Below are 26,944 nucleotides of genomic sequence, written 5' to 3'. Positions count from 1 at the left end.
AATGTGAACTGTGCCACACTAGTAACAAAATCTCTACCCTGATTTACTAAGCTGATGCCATACAGTATAGAATTAATACAAACTGTGTTGTGGCCCTTACAGGTTTGTTTTTTTAAGGAGAAAAGATTGGGGTATACCGAGAAAGAGACAGAATTAAGCATATAATGCCACATGAAAAGAGCTATGAAGTTGAGAGTGAGTAAGAGACAAAAATAATCATCAGGACAGAAGCATGGACAAAGCAGAGAGGAGGAAGAGGTGTAAATGAGAGCAGAGATCATGCTGGGGTGGATTTATGGAGTGCATTACAGGTGGGCTGGAAACTTGAAATTTTTGCAGAAGAGTGGAATCACACTATTAGAGAGATCTGAGGAAACACTGTCAGAGTGGCAGGAAAGGAAAATGATCTCAGTGGCAGCATTTTGATTACCCTGAGGAAAGAGAGATACCAATAAGAGCAAGAAGGCTGGAAAAAGGGGTACTGGATAATCAAGGCAGGAAACAACCTTAACTTACTGAGTTTTCAGCCTTTAGAGGGGAAGGACTACAATGTCCCACTGTGTGCTACATTTTTCATATTTTATTTTGCATTAATTGTAGAAGGATTGGGTCCTGCTTTCTTTTTATATTCTGAAGTACAATAAAGAAATTAAGGAGATCCTATAAAGTTGATTTAAGCCTAAAATGTAAGTACTTTGAGAAATGAGTTTTCACAAAAGCTAGCAAAAACAAATATTTACATATTCTTTTAAATTCCAATTAAAACAGCATTTTTTAAAAATGTAGACACATTCCTCTGTAGTGTTGGCAATCCATATGTTGTTGAAGTGTGCTAGCTAATGCATGGGAACCAAAAAGTGAAATTGACTATACATGAAAGTGAAAATAACTAGTTTATTTTATTGTCTTTATCTGAGCTGAATGACATGAAAAGAGTGAACAGTGCTAACTGTGAAAATTGAGTTAGATTATAAAATTGTTTCCATTTTAATAACATAAGGTTTTAATAATAGAGGTAAAGAAATTAGATTTTATTAAAATATTTTTAATCTCACAGTGTCTTTTTAAAGCCTTGACTCTTCTTTCAATAATTCTAAAGCACTGTCAAATTGAGGAACTTGGATGGGCCTGTTCCATGCCAACTTTTTTCAGAAAATTCTTTGAATGGAGCACCACCTGGTTTTGCAACACAATCCACAGCTGCTGACAAGTGTCCTTTCTGGAGGTCTGCCTTTCCTTATGATCTTTCTAAAAGAGATTTTCAAGCAGCATGACTCAAGTCAGTGCTTACACTTCTTAATTGTTCCTCATTTTGAAAGAATTCTTTAAAGTGCGCATTTACATCAATTTCACAGAAACCTGGCTGATCCCACTTTTCATTATTGTTCATAACTGACATCACAAATACTGAAGCTACAAATCAATAATTACTATGACACCATTTCATAGTTCCTCCTCTATTCCTTTCTGTTGTGTCTCTCCCTTTCTTGATCTTTATTATGCACCTTAAAAGCCTGTGTTACACATCTAAGTTGGGGAAGGTTGAAATGTCCTCTCCAAATAGGTCAGACATTACAATTTTTTACAAATATCGGGTTTGAAGAATGCTGCTATTGCTGAATGCTGTACAACTAAACCCCCCTTATTGGATATTTTTTGGTTCTGAGGACCTGGAACTTCAGATAAAACCTTGGTTATCTGTACTCCCTGCCTTGATTAGCTTTAATTATCTGCCCACTGTCCTTTTCTGCAGCTTGTATCTTTAACACACATAGGCACTCAGCTTAAAAAAAGATCATAAGCAATAGAAGACCGCATACTGTTTGCTTCCCAGCCTACATGTGTCTTCTTCATTCACAGATGGCTTATGTTGCAAAACCTTATTACATTTTCTCTGCCTCATTTGAATTAATGATACATTATCTCCATTTTACAGATGGAGACATAGAGGCATTTGTGAAATTGATTTGCCTAAGATCTCATAATGAGCCAGTCCGTTGGACTAGTATCTAAATATATTCACTCCTAGTCTGTACTCTAACTCCTAGTTTACCTCATTAGCCCTATTGTTTAGAATATATTAAAACAAAAATGTTTATTTAATATTCACAGGTCCCAGTCTAGCATTCCTGAAATGTGAATGCTATCAGGCAACAACTCAAGGTACACTGGATTTTAATCAGGTGTCTTCTCTTTCAAAAAGCATCCAAAAATAGTGTTGGAATATTGAGTTGAACATATTTTTGTTAAAATATGTACAATGTTAGTGCCACTGCTACTATTTTTAGTTAAAAATTGTTAAATATTACTATTTTAATTTTGATAGCCTGTGTTGGTAATGTAAAACTCCTTTAGAACAATTCATTTATACAGTGTACTATTCTGTACACGTATGGATTTTTGGAATGTTTGCATAATTCTAAGACAGAATACTCTTACTTCCTGAATTTTGTGTCTAACAAATGAGCTATCACTAAATTTGAAACTGAAGCTTTGTCTTTGGCTATCTCTCTTGCAAGCTAACAACTTTCCACCATTGCAGTATTTACTAATAAATACATGTAATCCCTTTGGAATTCTAACCTTATTAAAAGTAGAAATGGATAATGAGGCAAACTCCATTGACGCTCCCATTGAATCTGGTTCATTGTGGACAAAAAGAGAAATGTAGACTAAGTGCTTTTTACTCATTTTGAGATGAATACCTAATGTTCTTCAAATTCATATTTGAGTACACTGCAAACTGATTTTTAAAATAAGCATTTGGGGTTTACTGCAGGTGTGTGAACTCGGCAAGATAACTTAAGCAACTACCAATCCTAGACTAGTGTTAGGTTAAACTACGTTACACTTAATAGGTTGTCAGGTTCCATTCCTAGTCTATAATCTAATGCGTGTTCGTTTTAAAGTAAACTTTCCAGACCGTATTTAGTACTGATAATGTGCTATTTGTGGTGATTTTGTATTGAAATGTCTTGCTTTAAAGAAACAAGAAGGGGAAAGACTCCTCCACACAGGGTAACTAACTTGTGACCTGACACACCCAAAGCCTACTGGTGAGGAAGGGGAGAGGTTGAGATCCTAACTAGTCAGTTCCTATTTTAGACAGTGGAGGGCCCTGCCTTCTTTCCGTGGGCCTGAGTAGGTCTATAGCCTCCACATCTTCCTTGCAAAGGGACTAGAGATTCCTTTCTCTCCTGCGAGGTCTTGCTTCTTAATGCTGACTACGCCATGCACGCTACATAGGGAGTAGTAGCTGCATTTTTGCCACCCGTTTACTCGATTTACCCCGCTCTAGCATGGACAAAGCAGGGACCAATCTCCCCCTCAAATGAGTGTGGGAGCGGTCGGGAGCCGGGACAGCTAAGCTGAGCTGAGCTGAAGCTAGCGACAGTGAGGCGGGGAACAGCAGCCTCGTTAGGTGCTGGAGCACCACCCAGAACTGGTGCCTGGAGAAGCTCGACAAACACTGTGGCGGGCAGTGATTAGGCGCCTTTTTCACAGCTCGGCCTCCGCCCTGCGCCTGCGCCGCTTCCCTGCCGTGTGACCTTGCGTAGGGGTCCGCGCGCCGCCCTGGCTGTTTCTGGGCGAGCGCGTGAGGGGAGAGCGCGGTGGGGCCTAGTCTTGGCAAAGGCGCCGGCTGAGTGAATGGGGTGGGGGGTGCTGTGGGGCAACGGCTGGAAGCTGCGGGGCAGGGTGAGCAGATAGGTGGGTGTGAGAGCTGGAGCGGCTGCCGCCCGGCTTAGGTGCGGGCTGTGAGGCGTTGCAGGCAGCGGTGCTGCCCCCGGATCTGTATTTGAGCTCACAGATCGTTAGTTTGTGGAGGGCGCGGAGTTCAGAGCCCGCGGGGCGGGGTGGAGCCCGTGAAATCTTTCCTCTGGGTTGGCAAGAGACTCCGAACAACCCCCGGCCACGAATAGCAGGCGGCTGGGGGCAGGTCCCCACCCACGTCCTCTCCAGGCAGGTGTAGCTTTCTGTCAGAATTCTGCTGCTCTGCTAGGGGCACCACCGCTCAAGTGTGAGCTCTCCTGGCCCCTGCGCACTGGGAGCTGTGTTTAGGAGGCAACTCAGGTTGTCCTCGAGTTTCCTCACGGTCAGTCCTGCTTTCTCCCCAAATACTGAGGCTGGCCAGCTTGGTTTGTGGTATAGCTGGGGGACTGGTTTCTGCCCTGGCTAAAGGCAGTTTTTTTGCAGAACCTGGGGGCCCTTTTTCTCCCTGCAGGATGCCACAGCTAAGATCTCGGAAAGTGCAACTAAACAGGGAGGCACTGACTGCTGCGATGGGGCCCTGCCCACAACCTGTGGCTGCAGAGATGGGAGCCCACTCTGAGGACTTATCTGTGGCCAAGGGGAACCCTCAGCAGGAGGCAAAGAGTAAAGCAGTACATTCCTTATCCTGCTCTTCATCACCTATCCTGTTCTCCAATGGCCCGTGTGAGCAGTTCACACTCCCAGCAATAGCATCTGTGGAGGAGCAACATGGGGCTAATACAAGGCTTATAGGTAAAAGAAAGGAAGGGGGACGAGGTTGCAGAGGAAGAGGCATTGCTGCTGCTGCTGGAGGCAGAAGAGAAGCAGCTTTACAGGTTTCAGACCATGCTGCAACTAAAGTCTGGGAGAAGGTGATGGTGCCAGTAGGGAGGTGTTGGGAAAAGGCTATCTGTAAAAAGAGAGGACAAGGCTTGCAGCAGTTTTCCCCTGGAACTAGGTTGGAAGAGAAATTGGCAACAGGGATTGAGGGAAAACTAAGAAGTAGCTCCTCAGCAAAATTGGAGCTGTTGGGGCCCCAAGAGGGTTTAGGAAGCCCAGGGAAAAAGAGCAGACATTCCTTAATGGAATTGAAGCTACAAATTCCATACACCCAGGAAGAACTGGTGAGCCCAGAGGGGAGTGACAGATGCACCTTGTCAGAACCAGTAGCGCTGGAGCCTGGGAAGGATGCAGGGAGCCTGATGGCACTGGACGTGCAAATCCCAGACTCTGAGAAGGAAGCAGTGAGCCTGAGTGAGAGGAGCCAGTGCACCTTGGTAGAACTGGGGCTTCAGGAGGAAGTGAGGAGACAGGGAAAAGGGAGCCAGTGCTCATTTTCAGAACCAAGAGTGCTGAGGAACAAGGAGGGAGAAAAGAGCCCAGTGAAAAGGGTCAAATGTTTGTTGGCAGGGACAGAGTCTTGGGTAAAAGCAGGAAGCCTGGGGAAGAGAGGCAGGCACCCCTTATCTGTCCTGGGACCCCAGGAGAAAGTAGAGAGCCCAGGGAAGAGGGACAGATGTTTTTTAACAGAGGTCAGGATGTCAGAGCCTATAGATAAAAAAAGGAATCTGGGAAAAAAGGGTGGGCAATCTTTGGTGGAAGTAAAACTAAAGAGCCCAGGGAAGAGGGGCAGACACTCATTGGCAGTGGTGCAGCCGCAGAGACTAAGCCTCCGAGAAGAACCAGTAATCCCAGGAAAGCGGTTCAGGCGTTCCTTGCAATTACAAAACTCAGGCACCCAGGAGGAAGTGGGAAGCCTGGGGAAGAGGAGGGGTAAGCACTCATGCACCGCTGAGGAATCACATCTCCAGAACTCAGGTCTTCAGGAGAGTACAGATAGCTCAAGGATAAGGGGCAGGCATTCCATGGTGGTACTGCAGCCACACAGTCTAGGCCTCCATAAGGGAGCATGTAGCCCTGGAAGGAGAGGCAGGAGCTCTTCTGTGGAACTATGGCTACAAGGACCCCAGAAGGAAGCAGGGACCTGTGGGGAAAAGGGTAGGACTTACTTGGAGGGAACAGGAAGCTCAGAACACAGGAAGAGGAGCAGGGCCTCAGCAGATGAAAGGGTGAAGATGGTGACCCAGGCTCCTTCTCAGTCAAGGCTGATATGTGGGAAGAATTATGAAGCCCAGCGCTGGAGGCCAGGCAGGGCTTCTACTGCTGGAAATACTCGAAGGAGCAGACGAGGGAAGATGGAGCAGCAACAGGTTATAGGGCAAGAAGTGGGTTCTGCACCCACTGATGGTCTGTTCATTAGTAGAGTAGAGGACAATGGTGAGAGACAGAAAGATGGAAAGGAAAAGGCTGTGGGTTCAGCTGAACTAAAATTAAAGATCAGAAAGCTTAGTAAGGTTTTATAAATATGCGGGTTGGGAATTAAGAGCATTGTTGTCTCTAATTTCTTGATGGAAATACGAACTTTTTTCTGTATTGTTGAAAATAGTATTATGTATTTGAGCCCTTTTTCAGATAGGCATGATTTATTGCAATAGGAAAAACTTAAATACTGAAATTATGATCTGTTTTAAAAATTTTGAGATCTTATTAAAGAAGCACCTTAGTTTAGTGGTTTTCAACCTTTTTTCATTTGCAGACCCTTAAAAATTTAGAATGGAGGTGCGTACTACTTTGGAAATCGTAGACATACACCTCTACCCTGATATAACGCTGTCCTCAGGAGCCAAAAAATCTTACTGTGTTATATTGAACTTGCTTTGATCTGCTGGAGCGCTGCTTTACCGTGTTATATCCGAATTCCTGTTATATTGAGTCGCCTTATATCGGGGTAAAGGTGTAGTATGTGGTCCTTCTCCCCCCCCCCCGCCACAGATTGAAAGCTATTGCCTTAGTTTAATGATTATGTGAAGTATTACTAACTTTCTCACAGAGTTTTACCAATATTTTTTCTGATTTGCAATGAAGTGTTCACAAATACAATTTTTAGATATAATGAATACTTCATATTAAAAGAACAGTAATTTGTTTAGTATAATAAAGAATTTGTCTTTCTGGTTCTTCATGAATTAAATTTTTAAACAGGTGCTTTTTTTTTTTTTGCTCAGATGATCTTGAACACATAATTTATGAATGTATTTATTTCAACACATAATATGTGAACAAAAGGCTTTACCTAAAATTTAGAAGTGGGAATAGTATCTAGCATTTTCTTGCAAAAATACTTCAGTCTGATTTGCTAGTTGGGATATGTTTGAAGTTCTTTCAATTTTTTTTCTTATAACAGCCTAGCATTCTGTAAAGATGTTATGTAACAGATATTTTAAGCCAGTTAATAGGCTAGTTATTTTCTGTATGTAAATATGTTAGAATGTAGCACAACTACATTTCACCTCTATAGTTTTTATTTGGTAGATAAATAGTCTTGAAGAACCATGTTTGTAGTATTTTTTTCTAAAAAGGCAATAGTTCATTTTTTTCTTAAAGCACTTGTATTAATGTGTAAGACTGACTGCGATCCTTTTTTTTTTTAAATCAGCAAAGAAAAAAATAATAGAAGTTAAGGAAGACTCAGATGCACAGGATGGAAAGCAGCTGGAGACTGATCTAAATATATCAAAAGATTATAACATAAAGAAACCACTAGTAGCTTACTCTGAATCTCTCCAGGAAGCTAAGTCAGATGGAACTCGGAGCAAGGCACCAGTATGTCCGGGTTTAAAAAGGGGATCTGCAGTACAGGGTAACAGGAGAAGAAATAGAATCACCAAGATCAGATGTTTACAGAATTTGGATGTAAAAGTAACAGAAAATAAAGTGACAAAGAGCAGACTGGTAAAGTCTAAGGATGAAAAATGCAGAGAAATCCCTAATTATCATAATAACTTGCCATCCACAGTAGAAAGGAATCCAGTTGTAAAATTATATGACTGTCGTTACCTTAATACATTTGTAAAGTCTTCAGTTGATGCAACCAACTGCAGTTACAAAATTGGTGGTGGATTCTTGCATGTAGCACAGGGTAAGAGAGAGACTTCTTGTCCTGACAGTGTTATGGGACAGAGTGATATGAATAGCAAGCTTACTGTAATGCAGATGTCCACACAGAAAAGTATACCATTTGACAAAGAAGGAATATGCCAAAATAGAAAAAATTGTCAAAATGAAAACAGTAAGTGCTTGAGGGAAAGAAAGTGGAATATTGATAGAAAGCCTAGGAAAAGGATGAAACTTTTTGAAAAATCATCAGTCCAGAATGTTCTCCCAGTTATGGACAACAAATACTGTGAATATGAGTTACATACGGAAGATAAAACTGCCACAACAGACTCTTTAGCAATTTTAGAGTTAAATAGCAATGACACTACTTCCTCATCTTCATTTGATCAAAAATCAGATCCCCATCTAGAACCAAATATTCAAGAAGCACAAAATGGTTGTACTGCCTCATTTAATAGAAAAATGCACTTGAAACCCTGTGCAACAGAAGGTAGTTTTGAGAAGAGACTTGAGTTATCTGAAATTGCAAAAGGAGACAAGAGTAGTTTTGATTCAGAAAGTATAGAACAACAAGACCGCTCAAATACCTTAAATAGTCCAGAAGTGGTCACTTTGGTCAGTGACATAATTTCTGATTACTGCAATGATGCCAGTTGCCAAAAGAAAGAGAGGATAGTGTCAAATGAAAAATTTAAAAGTAATGTTAAGAAATTACATCTATATAGCTGTCAAAGAATAGTACCAATGTCTGGTAAAAATGTTTGGCCTCGTGAATCATGTGCTAGAACTTCTGAATGGTTTCATAAAAATCACGTGTCTGTCCTGGAAGGAAAAACTTCAACTTCTGGTTCTCAGGAATGTTCATATGAAAACAATACCGAAGCTGTAAGAGAGATGGTTTTAACTGATAACTCCAGACAATTAGATCTAAGTATGTTAGAGGCAGAAAGTGTCAAAGAATCTGTGTGTAAAATAACAATGGATTCTAACATTGAATGTCTGACTTCTGTTAGAACACCAGAGTCGTCATTATTGGATATTTGTGGGACTTTGAGAGTCACCTGTAATGAAAATCTAGAGTCGTCAGTGGATAGTAGTCCCATAGCTTCTAAGTCTGAAGCTGTCCATGAAGCTCAGGTGATCTTAAATTTGGCAGTAAAACAAAAACAAGATGATAAAAACAAAGGAGCTTTAACAAAGAAAAATCGGATGATGGCTCTCCAGGATGGTATATCTGAAGATGACAAAACAAGTAAAATGATTGTTAATCATAAGACATCAATGATGAAAAAAACAGTTACAATTCCAAACTTAATGAAAATGTTAAACCCGGGAAATCTATCAAATTTCAAAATTCCTTTACGCAAAAATAAAACTGAATCCAGGAGTGTGGACTATATTAGATCATTAGATAAAGAAACGTACAGTCCACTGGAATGCCTTCACAGATCTGCTGCTACTTCAGCAAGGCAGAACAGAGCCGAGGAGAATTCCTCTGTGGTAGTCTCTAAGCAGCAACCTATCTCTGAAGAGGCAGATATCTCTGTAATCCCCTTAAAGGAAAATGCTGACCGAATGATCAGTAAGGACTTTGGCAGTGGTGGTTCTGAAAATCTTTCAAATGAAATAAATATACTTTCTGAACGTGTTTCTACATATCAGTGTGCTTCTCTTGAGAGAGAATTGGAGTCATCTGCTCTTGAGGATGTTATTGACTCTTCTGTTACTGCATCACCAAGTCGCACACTAGATTATTCCAGTAAAACGGTTGACTGTTCTATTTCATTAGAAATGCATGATGATGATGATAAAAAGAAATCAAAAATGGATCTTGCACAGAGTAAGATTAAAAACTTTCCAGATGTTCTTAAGGCTTATGAAGATGATATTCTTGTGATTGATGTAATTCAAGATGACCCTGACCTTTTTGGAACCACTGATGAAGGGGAGCTTGCATTGACAATGAACCATGTGACTGAAAAGCACTGTAATATCAGTACTACCTCGGAGGAAAAACAGGATGTCAAGCCAAAATGCCTTGTCCTTCCAGAAACTAAGGATACAAGGAATTACTTTAGGTATGCATATCATTGCTTTACCTTCATAAAAATATTTGTGTAATACTGAGTACATTGAGACATCAATTTAGTTTAGTCCAGGTATTCAGGTTTCCCCAAAAATACTGTATGTGTGTATGTTTAGTAGAGTGGGCAGCACAGTTATGCATTCAGTATGAACAGAAACAGTTTCATGAAACTAAAAAAAAAAAATCAGCAAAAATGGGCTTTGGGAATTTAAACATTTTTTGGCAAATTCTGAATCCAAACACAGCGTATGGTTACTGCATGAGAACCAGAAAGTAAAACTGATTATAAACCAAAGTAACTGAATTGGTCTGGCTGAGTGAAACGGAAAAAACATGCTGAAAAGGAAATGAATTATTTAAAGTTCTTTTTAAGTAAGATGTGAGAGTAATACTGGTAATGCTGAAATGTTGTATATGTGAATTATCTCATTAGTGTCCCCTTAATGATAGCTTTATGTTGTAGTATGGCATTTTAAAATATGTGTAACTTTTTCTATTGCTATACCTTCTGCTGTTTCTGCATTCACATGAGTAAGTGATTTTGGTTATCCGGATAGTAACAATACGTTTTTCTCACATGCTGAATGATTTTTAAAACTATAATTTGTCTACTAGGTTCTAGTCAATATTTTTACCAGTCTTGCATTGTGGTGGTTGATTTACACATTGAGATCAGAGTAAGGTACAGTAAAGGAGGGAGAGCAGAATTACGTGTACTAGCAACCTTCTATAGATGGCAGCTCACCGTGTGTGTTTAGAGAGACTCAAAATCTTTTTATTGCTGCTTGATATATGAGCTGTTGTACAACATTGGTAATCTTATGAGAAAAGTATAAAACTTGCATAGAGGTTTAGAGTACAGGATTTTCTCCAAAGACCTGAAGACAAGTGCCTTCCCATTCAATTTTTATTTGCTTCCTCTGTTCATGCTCTTTGCTCCCTGTCATCTTTATCTTTTTTAGGTTAATACAACAACTAACATTTTTAAACTATTTTTTTTAAATATTGCCAATTTCTTACGTTGAAATCCTCCTTGACAGTTATCTCCCTGTTTCCTGAAACTATGGTGTACAAAGGAGGAAAGTAGGAGTTTTGCTTAGAGTAGTGCTGAAGTGTGTGATTTCAATATCCATTTTAAAGTTTAATTTTAACCGTGTATCTTAGAATCTAACTTTTGACAAAGTAAAGTAGCAGCAGCAACCCTCCCCCCCCCAAAAAAAGGCCAACAAAAACAAATCCAAAGACCTTTAGGACAGTTTCTTAACTCATGCAGATAAATGTTGGTCTCAGGGTTTGACAGTTTAGTGCTCCAAGAAGGTGACTTTATTATTAATAGAATATGAAGTTTTCTGTTCCCAGATGAAATGATAGATCATATTGTTGGTGTTGCAACAGTATTTCTCACATGTTGCCTTACTACTGATCCTTAAGCATGAGCTAGGGGAAATATGTCTAAGGATCAGTTCCCATACCTATTTATTCATGGTTTTTCATGTGCTCATAACCAAGGGTGAAAGCTTGTGGTGACTGCTGTAGTTTGAGATCCCAGTTATCATATGCTCATAACCAGGGGTCAGATTGAGAAGGGAAAAGGTGGGAAGTGCTCTTCCAAGATCTTCCCTGGTAAGGCACCAAAATGAGACACTGCCCACTGTGCATTTTGCAGATGTTCAGAATATGTTTTTGCATGCTCTCCACTGAGGCTTTGAACTTGGCTCCCCCTTGTAGGGGTTTCAGTATGCCCTGGGCTTTTCTGGCTCTTTGATTTGAGAAAAAATAATTGGTGTTATCTCGCCAGTGCCACCTTCTTTTGGTATCAAGATGAGACTTGACTCATAGTACATTGTATAGATCTGTCATTCTCCCTCTCCTTACATACATGAGGAATGAAATAATTTAAATGTCAACATTATTAACTATCACTGGGATATGAGTTAATACCTTAATGGAAGAACAAATATCAGACCCATTGTTCTCAGTCTCTAGAGACCAGCTTTTTCTGCCTTGGTTATGTTTGGTTCACATTTTTGATGTTGTCTTCACAACTATAACAACTTAGAAAATTTGTTTTTTAAAAAGAAGCTGTGATTCTGAAGAACAAAGTAGTAGCTTCAGAGAAGTGCTGGTACAGTTAATTGGTACCCCTCCCCCCAACCTGTTTCTGAGCCCTGGCTCATTCCAAAATACTCACCTTTGGGCTGAAACGTTCTGTTCTTGGTCTGTACCTGAATATGACTTTTTGGTGTTTTGAAAGAGAAAAAAGTCAGTTAAATAATTTTTCCTCATTGTTAAACAACAAAAACCAAAAAAAAAAAAAAAAAAAGCAAAAAACAAAAAGCCCTAAACATTCTTCAGGGAAAGCTTGAAAAAACATTTGAGAACTATTTAATTTTTAAATACACCATATCATGATGCATATATAGCTGAAAATACTTTTTAAAAGGTGGCCTTAAATGTTGATATGATACAAAGCTAGCTAATTGTATAGTGATTTACATAGCAGGTCTGGTCAAAACATACAAGTGCTTAAAAGCTAGAGGAGGTTGTTCCACCTCTCAGGCCATGAGTCCTAAAGTAAAATACTCAGGGCTGGGACCCTAAAACTTCTGAGCTCTTTTCCCTGTTAGTTGTTGTGTAATACTTGCTCTTACATAATACTTCAGTAAAATTTTCTTAGGTTTCACAGCATCTCTATACAGTAGGTAAATATAACTCCCATTGTATAAATGCTGAAATTGAGGCTCATAAATTAAGAACAAGATTATCCACTCTAATTCAGGCCTGCTCAACTGATGGCTGGGTTTGGCAGTCTGGTTGGTCCAGAAAAAGATGATACTTCACCCAGCTTGTCTCTAAAAATGAAAAAAAAAGATTCTGTAGCTTGTCAGAACCTTCCCTTGATTTGCCATGGAGAGTTAGTTATATCAGCTTGCCATATTCTAGCATCATACGTTTTGTAATTTATGCTCTGTAACTAGCTTTTTCCTCCTAATTCAAAATCGAGGAGCTAATAGACTGTTAGTTGCTATAATGGGCCAGTTCTTTCTTGTCTCTAGGCTTCTTCGAGGAGTCAGAGCATTGAAACCATGTGAATGGTAGTTGCTCTCTCCTGATGAATGTTTTCTATGTGCAATAGCAACTTTAAGGGTTTACCCTTTCACATTTTTCATCTCTGATAAGTTTTTGGATGTAAAGCAGAATTGTTTCCACTGCTATGAGTTCTAGCATAGCATTTTCTAGCTTCAGTCACGGTGATTACTTAAGTTGATACAATACAATATGCTCTGTGTCTTGCCTGTTTTGGTCTCTTTAAGAATGACCCTGAGTCTGCTTCTTGTGTGTGGATGACAAGCAAAACAGTCTCTTTTTGATAATTGTTTCCAGTGTTCAGACCTGACTAGCAAAGCAGTCTACATGGTGAAGATCACTCCAGAATAGCTCATTTGCCTCTAGGGCATCAACAGGAGCTCCTGTACTTAAACAGTAAAGTGTGAAAATCTTTCTAAATTCAGCCTTTATGATAGGGAAATCTCATTTTTGCTATCTAGAATAGAAAGCTCTCAGTTGTGATTGATTCAGTACACAATAATGTGAAGAGTTTCTTGTCTAAACTTGGCCTGCAGCATGCCATTAGAAAAGACCACGTTCACTATACTGTCTAAATTCAAGCAAAGCATGTTTAACTGGAGCTATTCCAATTCCTAGACCTCCTAATACTATTTCTATGGGATACCATCAGCTGTTCTATATTTCAATGTGCTACACCAACAACGACGGTATATTTTCCAGTCCTGCATGAATGTTATGTACATAGGCTTGTTACTAAGATGTAGGCCTGTGAATGGATCATCAGCAAGTACTGTAACTAAATTTCTGAGGTAACCTCAGTTGTTTCTATGAAGTCTTTCATGCTTATTTTAAGATACTTTGAGCCAAGATTTAGGGCTATTTCAAATCTCTAAAAATAAAATAATGTATGGTAGATAAGCAGATCTCCTGACATTGATTTTAAGGAGCAGTTAATAATTGTGAACAAAATAACACATTGTCTGACCCTTTGCATTTCATATGACTAACACAGGTGTCACATTTTGTGGGGAGAAACACTTATTAAAAAAAACTGCCTTTTATCAGAAAGCTCTGCATAGTTTCTGCAAAGTAAACATTTTGTCTGACGTGAAACTCATTGATGATTAACTTGCAATGAGTTTTGTCAATCCTCTGAGATATTTGTATTTAAGCCAAATGTCTATATACATTGACTTGCGCATAAGTACTCAACCTTGTACTCTGTTCGCTAAATTTCCCCAAGGTAGGATGTTTCCATTCCTACCTGCCCTCTCTGATCACCTTGCTAATTACTGCTGTGCCATGCTGTTGCTCAGTATGCCCCCAGGTCTCCCCTGTTGCCTTATGCAGTTTCTTGCCTGGGTAATTCTGTTTGCACTTTTCAGATAACACTTTTACTTGTTTGTGGTTTTGGGGAAATAGGAAATTTTCAGACTGTACCAATATTTAAGCCACAATATTTGTTGATTGCAGTATTCTTCTTTTCCTCGCTTAAATTATGTAGTATTGCCGCACTGTGTTTCATCCAGAAGTGGATGAAGTCTACGTAAATTAGTAACATTTTCAATAAATACCTTTTGGGATTTATCTTGCAGGAAAAGTGTTATAAATATTTTGAAATTGGTGAACTGGTTAACTAACACAGTATTTACAAATGTTCCTTAATTTCTTGTAACTGCTGGATTTGTCTGACCTTTGATGTGAAAGATTCCCCCAACAATATTTTAGGCAAAGGTGTATTGAGGAGAAAAGCCAAAATTGAAGAACTTTTTAATAATGTAAATATTACTACTGTATGTAGAATAATACTAAAACAATTGTGAATGTGTTTAGACGAGGGGATAGTCAAGGAAAGCAATATGTGAGTGTAGAAAACCCAACTCATAGTGGGACTGTTATGCTGTAAATATGTTCTGTCCATAGCTGAAAGCATTCATTGTTGGACTGGAAAGCTTTGATTTTCTGTAGTTAGGTTAGATTAGTCTGCCTCTTTACTAGAGATTTGAAATGTACTTTTTGTTTAAAACAGAGAGAGTCCCATTCAAGAATCTGGAACATTGAAATCTATCACAGATTCATATGATGCACTGCTGATGGGTAAGAATGGAAATTTTTAAAATGTGTAGTTAGGGAGAACAGATATGAAGGTATTCAGTAGCAAAACCCATACCTTCATTATTTTCTAAAATAAATTAGAAAATTTGTCAGATCAATAGTATATCCCTTCTTGATTCTCTATTTCTGTAATATTTACTTTGAAGATACACTTTAAGCTTTCATATTGAAATAATTTTATACAAATTTTACATTTAGGAAGCAATATGAGTTCTTAAATTTCATTGCTATAACAGCTTAGTATGGAAGACTTTGCAGTAATATGTTCCACCTTTTCAGCTAATAAGATTCAAAAACATGATTCCTCAAGTGGAAGCTGTCCTTTGGGAGGTGTAATTGAGGAGTCTTTCGAGGATGGGCAGCTGGTTGAATCAGATGAACTCTTAAAGGATTCTCATATGGATGAGAAGGTACTAAAGAAAATACATTGCATTATGTCACAAACGAATTAGGCAGGAATGACAGTAGTCCACATAGAAAATCCTAATTACTAATGGCATTTCATAGTCATGTTACATTTTAATTTTATGTAGTAAAGGGTATAGTTGCTTTTATAAAGAGGGTTTTATTGATTACTTTAATATGTTCTGTAGACCAGGTCTACAACTATTTTTCTGATTTGTTACTGACACTTCAATTTAAAATTTTAACTTGAATAAGATATTACCATATTAATTATGGTAACATTACTCATGTCTTACAATAATATAAATCAGGTTATTCTAATAAAAATATGCACAAACACTGCATTATATGTCCATTAAGACTGGTCTGTATATAACATACCTAACAAAAAGCAAGGAAATGAAGTTATGGCATCAGATTGTCTCCACTTTGCAGCCTGCTTTGGGCCTGCAGGGGAAAGAAAAAGCATTGGCCCTTTTAAGAATTGCCCCATACCCCTCTTCTGCTGGACTTAAGAAGGGGAAGAGAGAGGCTCTGTGGCTGATGGGTTGTGACAGAAGGGATGCCATATAAGATGATTGGCTCCCTAGAACTTAAAAGGAGCATTTATAAGCCCTTACCCCTGCCTAAAGGGACCATTCTACACAAGGAAGAAAAATTCTTCTTTTCATCTCTTGAAATTAGAGTAGGACTGGGTTTTTTGGATCCTGTGGCCTCATGCTAATTATCTTTTTGAGATTGGGAATGAATTTCTCTTCACTGCCAGATTGGCCAGGGTGCTGCTGCTACGGATTTTCTCACCTTCCTCTAAGCAGCACAGGGTAGGTTAAGTTGTAAAATTAATTCTGTTGCAGCTTGGCAGGTGCTCAGCTCTGGTAGTGATCAATAGGGGATCTGGTTCCCTGTTAAACTGGAATGGATAGCAAATTTGCTCTAGTGTGTGGGTGCTGTTTGGTACTGATGGCCTGTGATACAGAGGAGGTCAGACTAAATGATCTGGTGGTCCCTTTTGACCTTAAATTGTGACTCCATCTCCTAAAGAAAACGGGGAATGGGATCAGGGCTCCTAATGTCAGAGGCAGTGGGTAGACAAACCCTCTCTTCACCACACATTTAACCCTCATATGAGGGAGGATGATGGAGCCCCTGCAGCAGTCTGGGACCAGGTTAACAGGGTGAGAGAAGTGATAATAGTACTCCACTGCAAGGTATGGATTAAGGAAGGATGACCTGTACTATATGAGTAATTCCAAGATAGTTCCTATATGTGTTACTTAATAAAGTCGCAGTCTAGTTAAGCCACATTCCTGGTTTCGTGTCTTGTCTTGTCTTCCTGTAGTGTCCCAGGACAGCAATATATACCAAGGGTGGCCAGACTGTGGCTCAGGAGCAGCATGTGGCTCTTTTACAATTACATTGCCATTCTCCACCTACCTGAGTTGGGAGCATGGGACCTCTGCTTTGCAGCAGGGTGGTGGGGTAGGGGCTTCTGCCTAGTGGGGAGAGGAATCTCGGCTACAGCCCCGCGGGGCATGCCTGCTGGGGCTCAGGTCTTCAGCAGGAGTGGGGCTGAAGCCCCGAATTCCAGCTGGTGCACTGTGGCTCTTAAACTAATGAAGATTGTCATACGCAGCTCAGAGACTCAGTAAGTTTGGCAATCCCTGGTATATACCCTCTACTTCTCACCCCAAGGTATAAACTTTGCCACTTGAACAACCATGATATAACACATCATAACCTCCAACTGTTCACCAGTAAGGATGGAAAATCAGTCATTCGTGTTTGAAGGAGAGGGTTGAGTGAAGAATATTTGTTTTGAGTTCCCTTGCCAATTTTTGTGTTTTCAGCAACATTTTCCTGTTTCTTCTCTTTCCTGTGGTTGTATGAAAAATCCAACAAACCTCAGATGAAACTAACTATATGGGAAAAACCATGAAACAGACTATGGACAATCTGAAACGGGTGTTTTTCCTCTAATCTTTCATTTATAATAATCTTACGTGTAGCAGTATTAGCTTAAGAAAAAATCAGATGAATATAAATTTGTTTCTCTTTAGATAACAGTAGCTGCTGTGATCTGCATTAGATTTTGTATAGTAAAAGATAACTGCTCACATTTGAGCCCCCATTAAAGTGGAAATGATATGCAGAAACTTTGTGTTTTGTAAAATATTATATGTACAAAAAAGAACTAGATAAGTTCATGCATAGATGCCAACTTCCCCTCTTTCTCGTGGGTGCTCGACTTCTCCCTCTGCTTCCAGCTCCACCCACACTCCACCCCTTCCACGAGACCTCGCCTCTTCCCACCCCATTCCAACTCCTTCCCCAAATCCCTGCCCCGGCCCCACCTTTTCCCCGTCTCCTCCATTTGAGCGTGCCGTGTCCCTGCTTTCCCCCCCCTCCAAGTGTGCTAACGCTGCCAGACAGCTGTTTGGCAGTGGCTGGGCAGGAAGCTCTGGGAGGTAGGCGGAGGAGCGGGGACGCAGCACATTGAGGGGAAGAGGAGGAGGTGAGGTGGACGATGAGGGAAACTTGGCTGCCAGTAGGTGCAAAGCACCCATTAATTTTTCCCAGCCCCATGGAGCACCACAGAGACGGCGCCTATGAGTTCATGGAGAATGGGGCCATCAGTAGCTATTAGGCAGGATGGGCAGGGATGGTTTCCCTAGCCTCTTGTTTGCCAGAAGCTGGGAACGGGGGACAGAATGGATCACTTGATGATTACCTGTTTTGTTTATTCCCTCTGGGGCACCTGGCATTGGCCACTGTTGGAAGACAGAATACTGTGCTAGATGTACCTTTGGTCTGACCCAGTATGACCGTTATTATGTTCTTACGCTGGGCACAATTATGAAAGATTGTTTGATATACAGGATAGAGTTATCTGAATTTACATTTATTTAAACTATAATCATTTCACAGTACAGCTTTTCAGGCAAGTTGGCCGCTATAAAAGAAGAAAAAGTAAATATTCATGAAGCTGAAAAAAGGTACGTGTGGTGACATACCTTTGAGTAATATATGCTATTTCTTCTTCAGTAATGTATGCTAATGATAAAGTGAAAAGCAACGTTTTTTACCAAATCCCATCAGTCTGATTTTATTTACTCTTTTTTTCACTTTATATCACTGTTTATGTAGAAAATTAAACTGACATATGTTTACAGAGCCAGAAGTATCAGAGGTGTAATGTAGTTACTGTTATATCCTGGTATAAGTGTACGGAATTTTGATTGTCTGCAGTTAATTTTTGTCTGATGTATCTCTGTCTTATCTATTCAAGCATCTCAGAATGAATGTAGCTGAAAATGTATTCCAGTATAGATGATCAGTCTTGAGGTGGTAAACTATAAAGTAGTTGTATTGACTCTGTTTGGATTTGCTGTCTTGTAGAACTAATAATTTGACAAAATTAAAATAATCCAGGAAAAAATTGGCTATGATAAGATTTTGTCTAAAACTGCTCAAGTTCATATATTGGCTAGTTTTTTACTAGAATATGGCAATGCAAAATTCTAGCAACTCTATATAAAACACATTTTTACATCTATTATTATGTTGATTTATATAATAGCTTGTTTGGAACGGCAAGACATTTTGTATCTAGAAACTTCATAATAAAAGATTGGAAATGGAGGGGAAATCTAAATGGAAAAATTAAGAAATTTTCAAACTGAAGAGGGAGGAGACTTTTTTTTTCCAAATCAAATTGTAGCCTAGTTCTTCCAAAAACAGGCAAAATGCTTAAATTGCTGTAATTCTCATAACTATGAAAGATCATAGTCAGTTGGTAACTGTGGCTAGTGTGAGCGTTGCAAGAATACAGATACGAGTCTTTCATTCTGTAGTGTCACCAGTTCTAGCAGTACTGGACATTGGCTCTCCAGTATTTATAATATAGATATCGGGAGTGACAGAGATGGTATTCTTATTAGTTTCACTCAGTATTTTCAACAGTAGGAATAGTTTTGTTTCCTAATCCTAGTGTTCAGATAAATTGTATGCCTGTCACACTACAAATATTTATTTCCGTTGAAAACGATTCCCCAGGCTGTGACAAAATTTATTGTCAATACTTACAAAATCCACTTATATTTGACCAGCAGGAAACTTTTCCAGGTTAATGTCATCAATTTCTGCAGAAACTAAGCTTTCGTTTTTTTTAATTAAGCTTTTAGCTCTTAAGCTTAATTAAGTTTGATTGTGAAAGTAATCTTGCAAATTGAACCCAGGGTTAAACCATGAAGTATATCTGCCAGTTCATAGTCAGCCTAAGTTTGTCTGCTGCTGCTGCTCAAAGATTTTCTAAGCTGTCAGAGTGAAAATAGAGTGTAAATGTTCACTGCTGCTGTTTAGAACTGTGCAGCAGTCAAATAATTGGATCAATATCTGTCTGTTCTAGCATGGGAATTCTTTGATCTGTAGCAGAGTCAGGCTGCAGAAACTACATGCTGTGTCCCTGAGATAGCAAGACACTTAAGAACATACTTAAATTCAAGTATGTCCAGTTGAAATCACTGGAACTTAAGCATGTGCTTGGTGTGCTTTGTGAACCTGGATTGACTCAAAAGCTGAGAGTGGGGGAAATCTTTTGAGAAACACATGTATTCAGTGCAGCATCCGGGAAACTGCAGCATTCAGAAACAGGGTAACTGAAGTTTGAGTCACTCACTCAGCAACCAGGAGGCTTTGGAAAGTGGGAAAGAGAGAGAGACAGGCTATAGCTACACTACAGAGTTTAGAGCATTGCATCTGCACTGCAGACGCTCTAAGCCAACGGGAAATAGCTGTCCCCTCAACTTAATTACTCTAGCTCCTGTGAGCTGTGGTAGCTATTTCAGGAGAAGAAGCTCTCCCATTGACATAGCACTGTTGACAATGGCACTTAGGTCTTTATAGTTGTCACCACTACACAGGTAGGTAGACTACACTGGGCACAAATGTATTTGCATCTGATTTTTATTCTATTTATAAAATACTGCAAGTAATAAAATCCCATTGCTTTAGCATGTTTTTCCTGATATAGCATTGAAATAAAGATGTACTCCTTTACTTGAAATGCACATTTTGCGGAGTAGAGAACAAGCAGAATCTTAAAATTCAGCTTGTAGGGTAGTCAGCTAAATTACTTTACACAGATGAACTGAAAGAAATTTGATTTAATGACAGTCTACTTATAGCATCAGGGCAAAAAAGGTTGACTGTGAACCAATTTAATTTACCATCTTGACAAATCAAAAATTGTGAACAAGTTTAGAAGAGTGATATGCTGGAAAAGGTTGGCTCATGGACAGAAATAATTAAGAAAAACAAACTTTTTCAGCAAGAATGAACTAAAATAATAATGTACCTCTCTTAACAAGGGCATGCACAAAAATCCAATATACCAGCAGTGCATCTGTTTGCAAACTGGAATAGGGTCTGGGGAATAAATTTTTCTTTTCTTTTTCTTTTTTTTGTAACCATTTAACTAATACACTTTCTCTGTGCTAAGGTTCACAGATCTGTTATAATGTGTACTTCTGCGTCTTTACAGCTTGGGGACAGAATCAGACCTGTCAGTCACTAGCAGCATAGGAATGCTCCTTCTCCTGAAGTTCTTTCTAGTTTTACCTGCCACCACAGCAGCTGGCAGCTCAGCCATACCCCCCTGCTGTAGACATTTCCTGAAGAAAATTCCAAGCTTCATTTCAAATTTTTAGACTAATGGTTTGTTTCAGTAACTCCTCTATGTCCAGCTATGTCTGAGGGTTGCACTTGATTTTTGGGGTGATTGTTCCACTTCCCCTTTGAGGCATTTGTGGTAGTTGGTGTCTCTGCAAGCTTCAGGGTCAGAGCTAGGCCAAAAAAAGTCTCTGTGTTCTTCACTGGGGAGATTGCCTGGCTCTGTGGGCAGAGGTAGTTTCCTTTACAACCCACTCTGGGTGGCATGACTTCATCTCCCCTTCCCTGGGCAAGGAGGGAACTGCCTGTCAGGGTCAGAGAAGCTGGCTCTTCTGAGCAGAAGCAGCCCAGCCTGGGCAGAGTTGTTTTGGTTCCCTGCTCCCCAGCAGGAAAGGAGACAGGCAAAATTGGATAAGAACTGGCTCTGAGACAAGTAGCCCCCACTCACTCCATCTTCACAAGGGGACTGGATTCAGGAGGGCAACACGACAAATGAAAGACTGCACTTGAAGTCCTTATAGTCCATACCAGCCACCACACCTCTGACTGTGGAGTTCAGCCACCTCCTGCTCCAAACTCTCCCTCCACTTCCCTACAGGTTCTCCCCCACTTCCCTACCGCCACTGGAGAATGTAGTAAGGGGGCCTATCCGTCTCCCTCTACTGCCATTTCTATAACAGGTGCATCTTCCCCCCACCCAAGAGAATCCCGACTCGTATCCCAGGCCGAGAACACCAGGCAAATCAGACCTGCTGGACCGTGTGGATCCCATGCAACATAGAGGGGCATTGCTTCTAGGAAGCCCATACTTGAGCTTCAGACCAGTGCCTTCCTTGACAGACCCATAAGGGGCACATGTTGTGTTAATTCAGATGAAATAAATGGGCCAAAGAGTAAAAGGTGCTGACGTGACCTGTTACTGCCCGACGCTAAATTGTTTTAAACAAGGTTTGGGGTTTAGTCAACCGACCTTGGCCAACTTAGTACTATGGCAAATGTGTAATTAAAAAATCTTTTTAATCTTTTATTAAAGATACCAAAAAAACAAAGGAAAACCGTTAAAACAAACTTGAAATGTAAAAAATATTTTTTTCATTTTAACAACATCCCCTATTCCCTTTTCTTGTAATGTAGAGAAATTTTTAGAGGGAAAATCCATTTATTTCAACAGTCTCTTAGATAATAATAACTGTCCTTTTTGGAAAAGAGAGAGAAGAAGTTTGTTGAGATGGGCTGGAGCTATTGTTGAAATCTGGTCCTGTTTCCTAGACAAAACAAGACACACACAAAAGGGGAAAGAAAAGAACAGCAAAGATAGAAAACGCAGCTTGTCTCTCTGGTATTGACTCACTTGCAACCTTACTGCTGGAGAAACACTGACACATCCCACTGTCTTATCAGCCACTCTGAGAGCTGGCACACTTGTACCAGGATCAGTCTATTTAGCGTATTGCTTTTAGTTGCCTCTCTGTTCACCGCTGTAAGCCTGTGTAGCAAAGTATGCAATCATGGCTGGCTAAGAGACTCTTATTGGACAGAAGGAAAAAAAGAGGGGTAGGAAAAGAGAAGAAATAAGGTGAGGAAGGAAGAGGACACATTGGGAACTGGGAGGTGATGCAAAGTCTCCAGATGGTGTTCAAGAGTTAACTGGATCTGGTGGAGAAGGTGGTGTCATCTGGGTCCAGCCCGGTCTGATTAGGACATTTCAGGATTAGGATGGAAAAGGCACAGTGGCATTCTACTGAATCCCAAGGTCCAAGGATCTGGTTGGAATAGCAGCCATGATGGTGAAACTTGCTCCTTCCCCTTCTTGCTTGTTTTTAGTCAACCAGTGCTCACATCTGTTCCCTCAAAGTCTCTTTGAGGATCCCCAAAAGGAATGTGGGCAGAATAGCCCATCTTCTGATTATTTTGTCCACTAATTAGGCCCAATTTCTGATAAACCAAGTTTGGTTCATGGATTTCCCATACTTCTCTTATTTACCAGGCTTCATCTTAATCCAGTCCTGGAATTATATCAGTAGGCCTCTTTGTTTGGACTAATTTAGTCTTTTGGCCCTTTTGCACCTTTTCCCATCAACACACATTGTTCTACGTTATTGTGACAGTTTATAGAATTTTCATAGTTGAGCTCACACTTAATGTAAACACAGGAGGCAAATAAACCCAGCTTTTTGAGGACTGGGAGATCACTAACCATATGTAATATTTTCAGAGTATAATAGCTCAATTTCATTCCTCCCTTTGAAGCACTATTACATGGACAGACTCCCAGAAGGAGTTTTTCATCTTCACAGCATGCAGTAGGACAAATAATCCTTAGCTCCTAATTTAACTGCTCACCCTCAAAGAGTTTAGCATGGCAGATCAATGCAGAAAAGACCTGGACATAAATATGTGCTGATTCCTTTAGGCAGAGGTACACACAACCCCATAAAAGGAATCCCTTCTCCTTAAGGGAGGAAGGCCCAGCATTCCAAATCTGAGTTAGAGAATCGGATCGTAAAATATATTTGAAACAATCACCTGCTCTCCACCAAAAAAAATCCAAAACAAAAACCAAAGGATAGACTCTTTCAGATAAGTGTTACTGGGTATTGTAAAACTATGTGTAGGAGCTTGGCAGCTGCCTTAGAGAAACTATAGTTATATATCCATCCTTATGCACCCTGGGAAGTTGTAACAGTGGGATAGGAATTTCTGCCATGTCTAAAACACTGAGAAGATATCAGGTTGTCATCCTGAACTGCTAGTGTGGGTCATGATGCCATAACTGTTGGGCTGTCGTTCCCAGCTATTGTTGTGGGTCATTATACCCTAATGTCCAGGTTATTGTTCCCAGCTTCTGTAACAGGTTGCCATATCTTACCTCAACCACCTCCATCCAGCAGATGGCTGTGGAGCATGAGGGACAGCGGCTCAGATGCGGAACAACCAGGAGGTAGTAGGGGGTCTCTTGCCCACTGTTTTTGCATGCCAGTGTCTCCCACACTTCTTGACATCTGGGCTGCTTACTCCCACCTCCATTTGGAGGAGGATCAGAGTTTTCGAGCCAAATGGTTTGGCCATGACCCCTCAACTCCTGCTTGCTTCCAGTTTCTCTGCCTTTGTGGCAGTGTAGAGATGATGGCTTTTACAACTCCCACTTTCACATTTGTCTAAGGAGGACTTTTTTTGTCAAAATGCGGGGCAGTGGTGAATAGTGATCTTCCTCCCATCTCCTTCTCCCTCCTGGGCTAGTTTTTGAGCGGGGTGTTGAAACCCCCCAGAGCTTCAGCTGTAGTGCCTCCCTACTGGCTCCTTTGCACCTTCCAGGTATGGCAGAGTGGCCTAAAAGGCACTGAAGTCCAGACAGTGCTTCATCTATGTGACTCCCGTCACAGGCATGGCAGACAACAATTTATGCCTAACCTGCACCCAGCCTTTCATGTCTAACTCTGTTAGGTCTCAGGGTAAGGAGTTGGACAGGCATGTGGGATTCTCTGCCGCAGCTCTGATGTGGGAAAAATGGACCAGGAGTCCATGGGTGGAGCAGGAAGAGGCTCCAAGGACAAGAAGGTCCCCAGTCAAACAACTCGGATAATTCTCAAGTGTCCCCTGGAGAACAGAGGGTAGAATTGTGGAGTCAAAAATCTCTCCCCCGTCCGCCTCCCAAAGTCCTAAAATGGGTTTTGAGCACCCTGGGGGGATAAAAGCAGGACTCATAAGCACACAGCCCCCTTTGCCAGTCAAAGCCAGCTCACTACTAGCTCCCTCCCACCCCCGGAACCATTCTATAAAAACAGGCCAAAGTAACTTGCAGTCAGCCCCAACATCAAGTTCTTAAGGTTTGCTGATAGCAGGAAGCAATATAATTTATTGGATGCTCCCTTTGGCTTGTCCTTGCCATCCCTCCCCCACACGTCTTTATAAAGATTTTAGTGATAATCCTAGCCAGACCTCCGGTCACAGGGGTCCACCTAAACATCTTCCTTGACATCTTAATCAGAGCTCCATCCCCAGCAACGGCACACAGAACTACATACCTGGCCTTGAATTTTCTGAAGCTGCATGGCTTTATCAAAATCAGGAAAAGCTCATTGATTCCGTCCACTCAAATAGCACCCTTGGGAGTGGATATAAGCATCTTGATAGTCAGGTATATCCATCTCTAGAGATGTTCTAGAAGATTAAAGACATCCTTGCATTGTTTTGGCACTGCAAGAGGACAACTATTGAACTGAGCCTTCAATTGCTAGTTCTCCTGGCATTGTGCATAGGGATCACTCCATGGGTACAATCGCACATCAGGCACCTTTAAGGCTTCATTTTAAAGGTATGGGACTACTCCTTGGAACACACAAAATATCAAGTGAGAGTTCCGATGCAGGTGCTCAGCTCTTTCAATGGTGATCAACCCAGGGTGATGTCCACAAGGGCATGCCCATGTGACTTCCAGAACCCCTGATAGTCACAACCGAGGCATTCCTGGGGTCCCAAACAGTTCAAGACATCTGGAAACTGGAGGAAAGGACCTTACAGTATAAACCTCATAAACTAAGAGTAGTCAAGCTACCACTATGAAGGTTCCAGGCCAGCCGAAAGAGGAACAGTCTGATTGTCAGACAGCATGACCAACAAAGGGGGACAAGAAGCCCAGTGCTACATACAGAAGCAATGGAACTCATGGAGTGAGGAGAGCATTCTCTCCTCTCCCTCAGGGCAGCTCACAAAAGGGAGTCCTGAACCAGAAGGCAGACTGGCTCAACAGGAGCAAGGTGAACAACCCCAAGTGGTACCTGAATCAGGAAGTCTTTGAGTTAATCATCCAGTCATTCAGCCTGCCCGCAACTGACTAATTCACGAACCACATTAATGCAAAGAGACCAAAGTATTTCACCAGGGAAGAACACCCAGATCCATGCGAATAGATGCTCTATCCCATAAATGGTCACAGGCTCCTCTGTGCATTTCCGCCCTTTCCATTGTTTGGGAACATGGTCCAGAAAATAAAACTAGAACAGGCAACAGTAATATTGGTAACTCTACATTGGCCAAGGAGACCAGGGTCTTTGGAGCTGATAGAGCTGAAATTGGGAGCTGTAGAGGTGGTGACAAAGAGACAGGACATCCTCACAGGGTGCCTCTGCTTCATCCAAATCCAGACTGGCCACATCTAACAGCATGGCTGTTGAAAGGGAAGGGATTGTGTCATTGTGTTGTCTTCTAGAAGAGTATATTTTTGGACTAGATTTTGTGACTGGTGCGAGGAATATGAAATAAATCCTAGAAATCCAGGAATTATGGCTTACTTGGACTTTCTTAAAGAAGAGTTTGACAAAGGTCTCTAATCCAGCATCATTGTGCATCAGGTGTCTGTCCTTAGTAGCACCATGTTTGCAGGATCTGTGGGTTCTCTGGGAGAGAATCCCCAGGTACACAAATTCCCTAGTGTAGTCTGTTTAGCCAAGCCAGCAATTAGACTTTTCCTTCCCCCCCCTCAAGTTGTAATGAGAGTACAGAGAAACTATCCCTTTGAACCACTGATGTCAGTGTGAGCATTTTATTTGTACATCAAAATTTACTTTCTGATAACCATACTATCAGCCAAGCAAGTGTCAGAGCTGGCAGCACTCTTTATTCAGGAACTTTACTGTGTGTTTCATAGACTTTAAATCATAGACTTAAGGTCAGAAGGGACCATTATGATAATCTATTCTGATCTTCTGCACAATGCAGGCCACAGAATCTCACGCACCTACTCCTGTATCAAACCTGTGTCTGAGCCATTGAAGTACTCAAATCATGGTTTAAATACTTCAAGGTGCAGAGAATCTTCCAGCAAGTGACCTGTGCCCCATGCTGCAGAGGATGGTAGAAGCCCTGGGGGGTTTTCGCCTATCTCCCCTGGAGGAA

The 26,944-nt window shown here is 40.8% G+C and overlaps 1 protein-coding gene across 1 annotated transcript in view; it reads left to right on the top strand.

The window, feature by feature from the left end:
- Positions 1–4,625: 4,625 nt before the first annotated feature.
- Positions 4,626–26,944, top strand: part of TOPAZ1 (testis and ovary specific PAZ domain containing 1) — a 93,428-nt gene continuing 71,109 nt past the window's right edge. The window contains exons 1-5 of the mRNA XM_030549384.1: positions 4,626–5,523; positions 7,247–9,785; positions 14,892–14,959; positions 15,257–15,387; positions 18,308–18,375. Of these exons, the coding sequence (XP_030405244.1) occupies positions 4,626–5,523; positions 7,247–9,785; positions 14,892–14,959; positions 15,257–15,387; positions 18,308–18,375 (3,704 nt within the window). The remainder of the gene's footprint in view (positions 5,524–7,246; positions 9,786–14,891; positions 14,960–15,256; positions 15,388–18,307; positions 18,376–26,944) is intronic.

Source organism: Gopherus evgoodei, chromosome 2 (assembly GCF_007399415.2).
Source record: "Gopherus evgoodei ecotype Sinaloan lineage chromosome 2, rGopEvg1_v1.p, whole genome shotgun sequence".
Taxonomy (NCBI): domain Eukaryota; kingdom Metazoa; phylum Chordata; order Testudines; family Testudinidae; genus Gopherus; species Gopherus evgoodei.
This window is presented reverse-complemented; position numbering and strand designations above follow the sequence as displayed.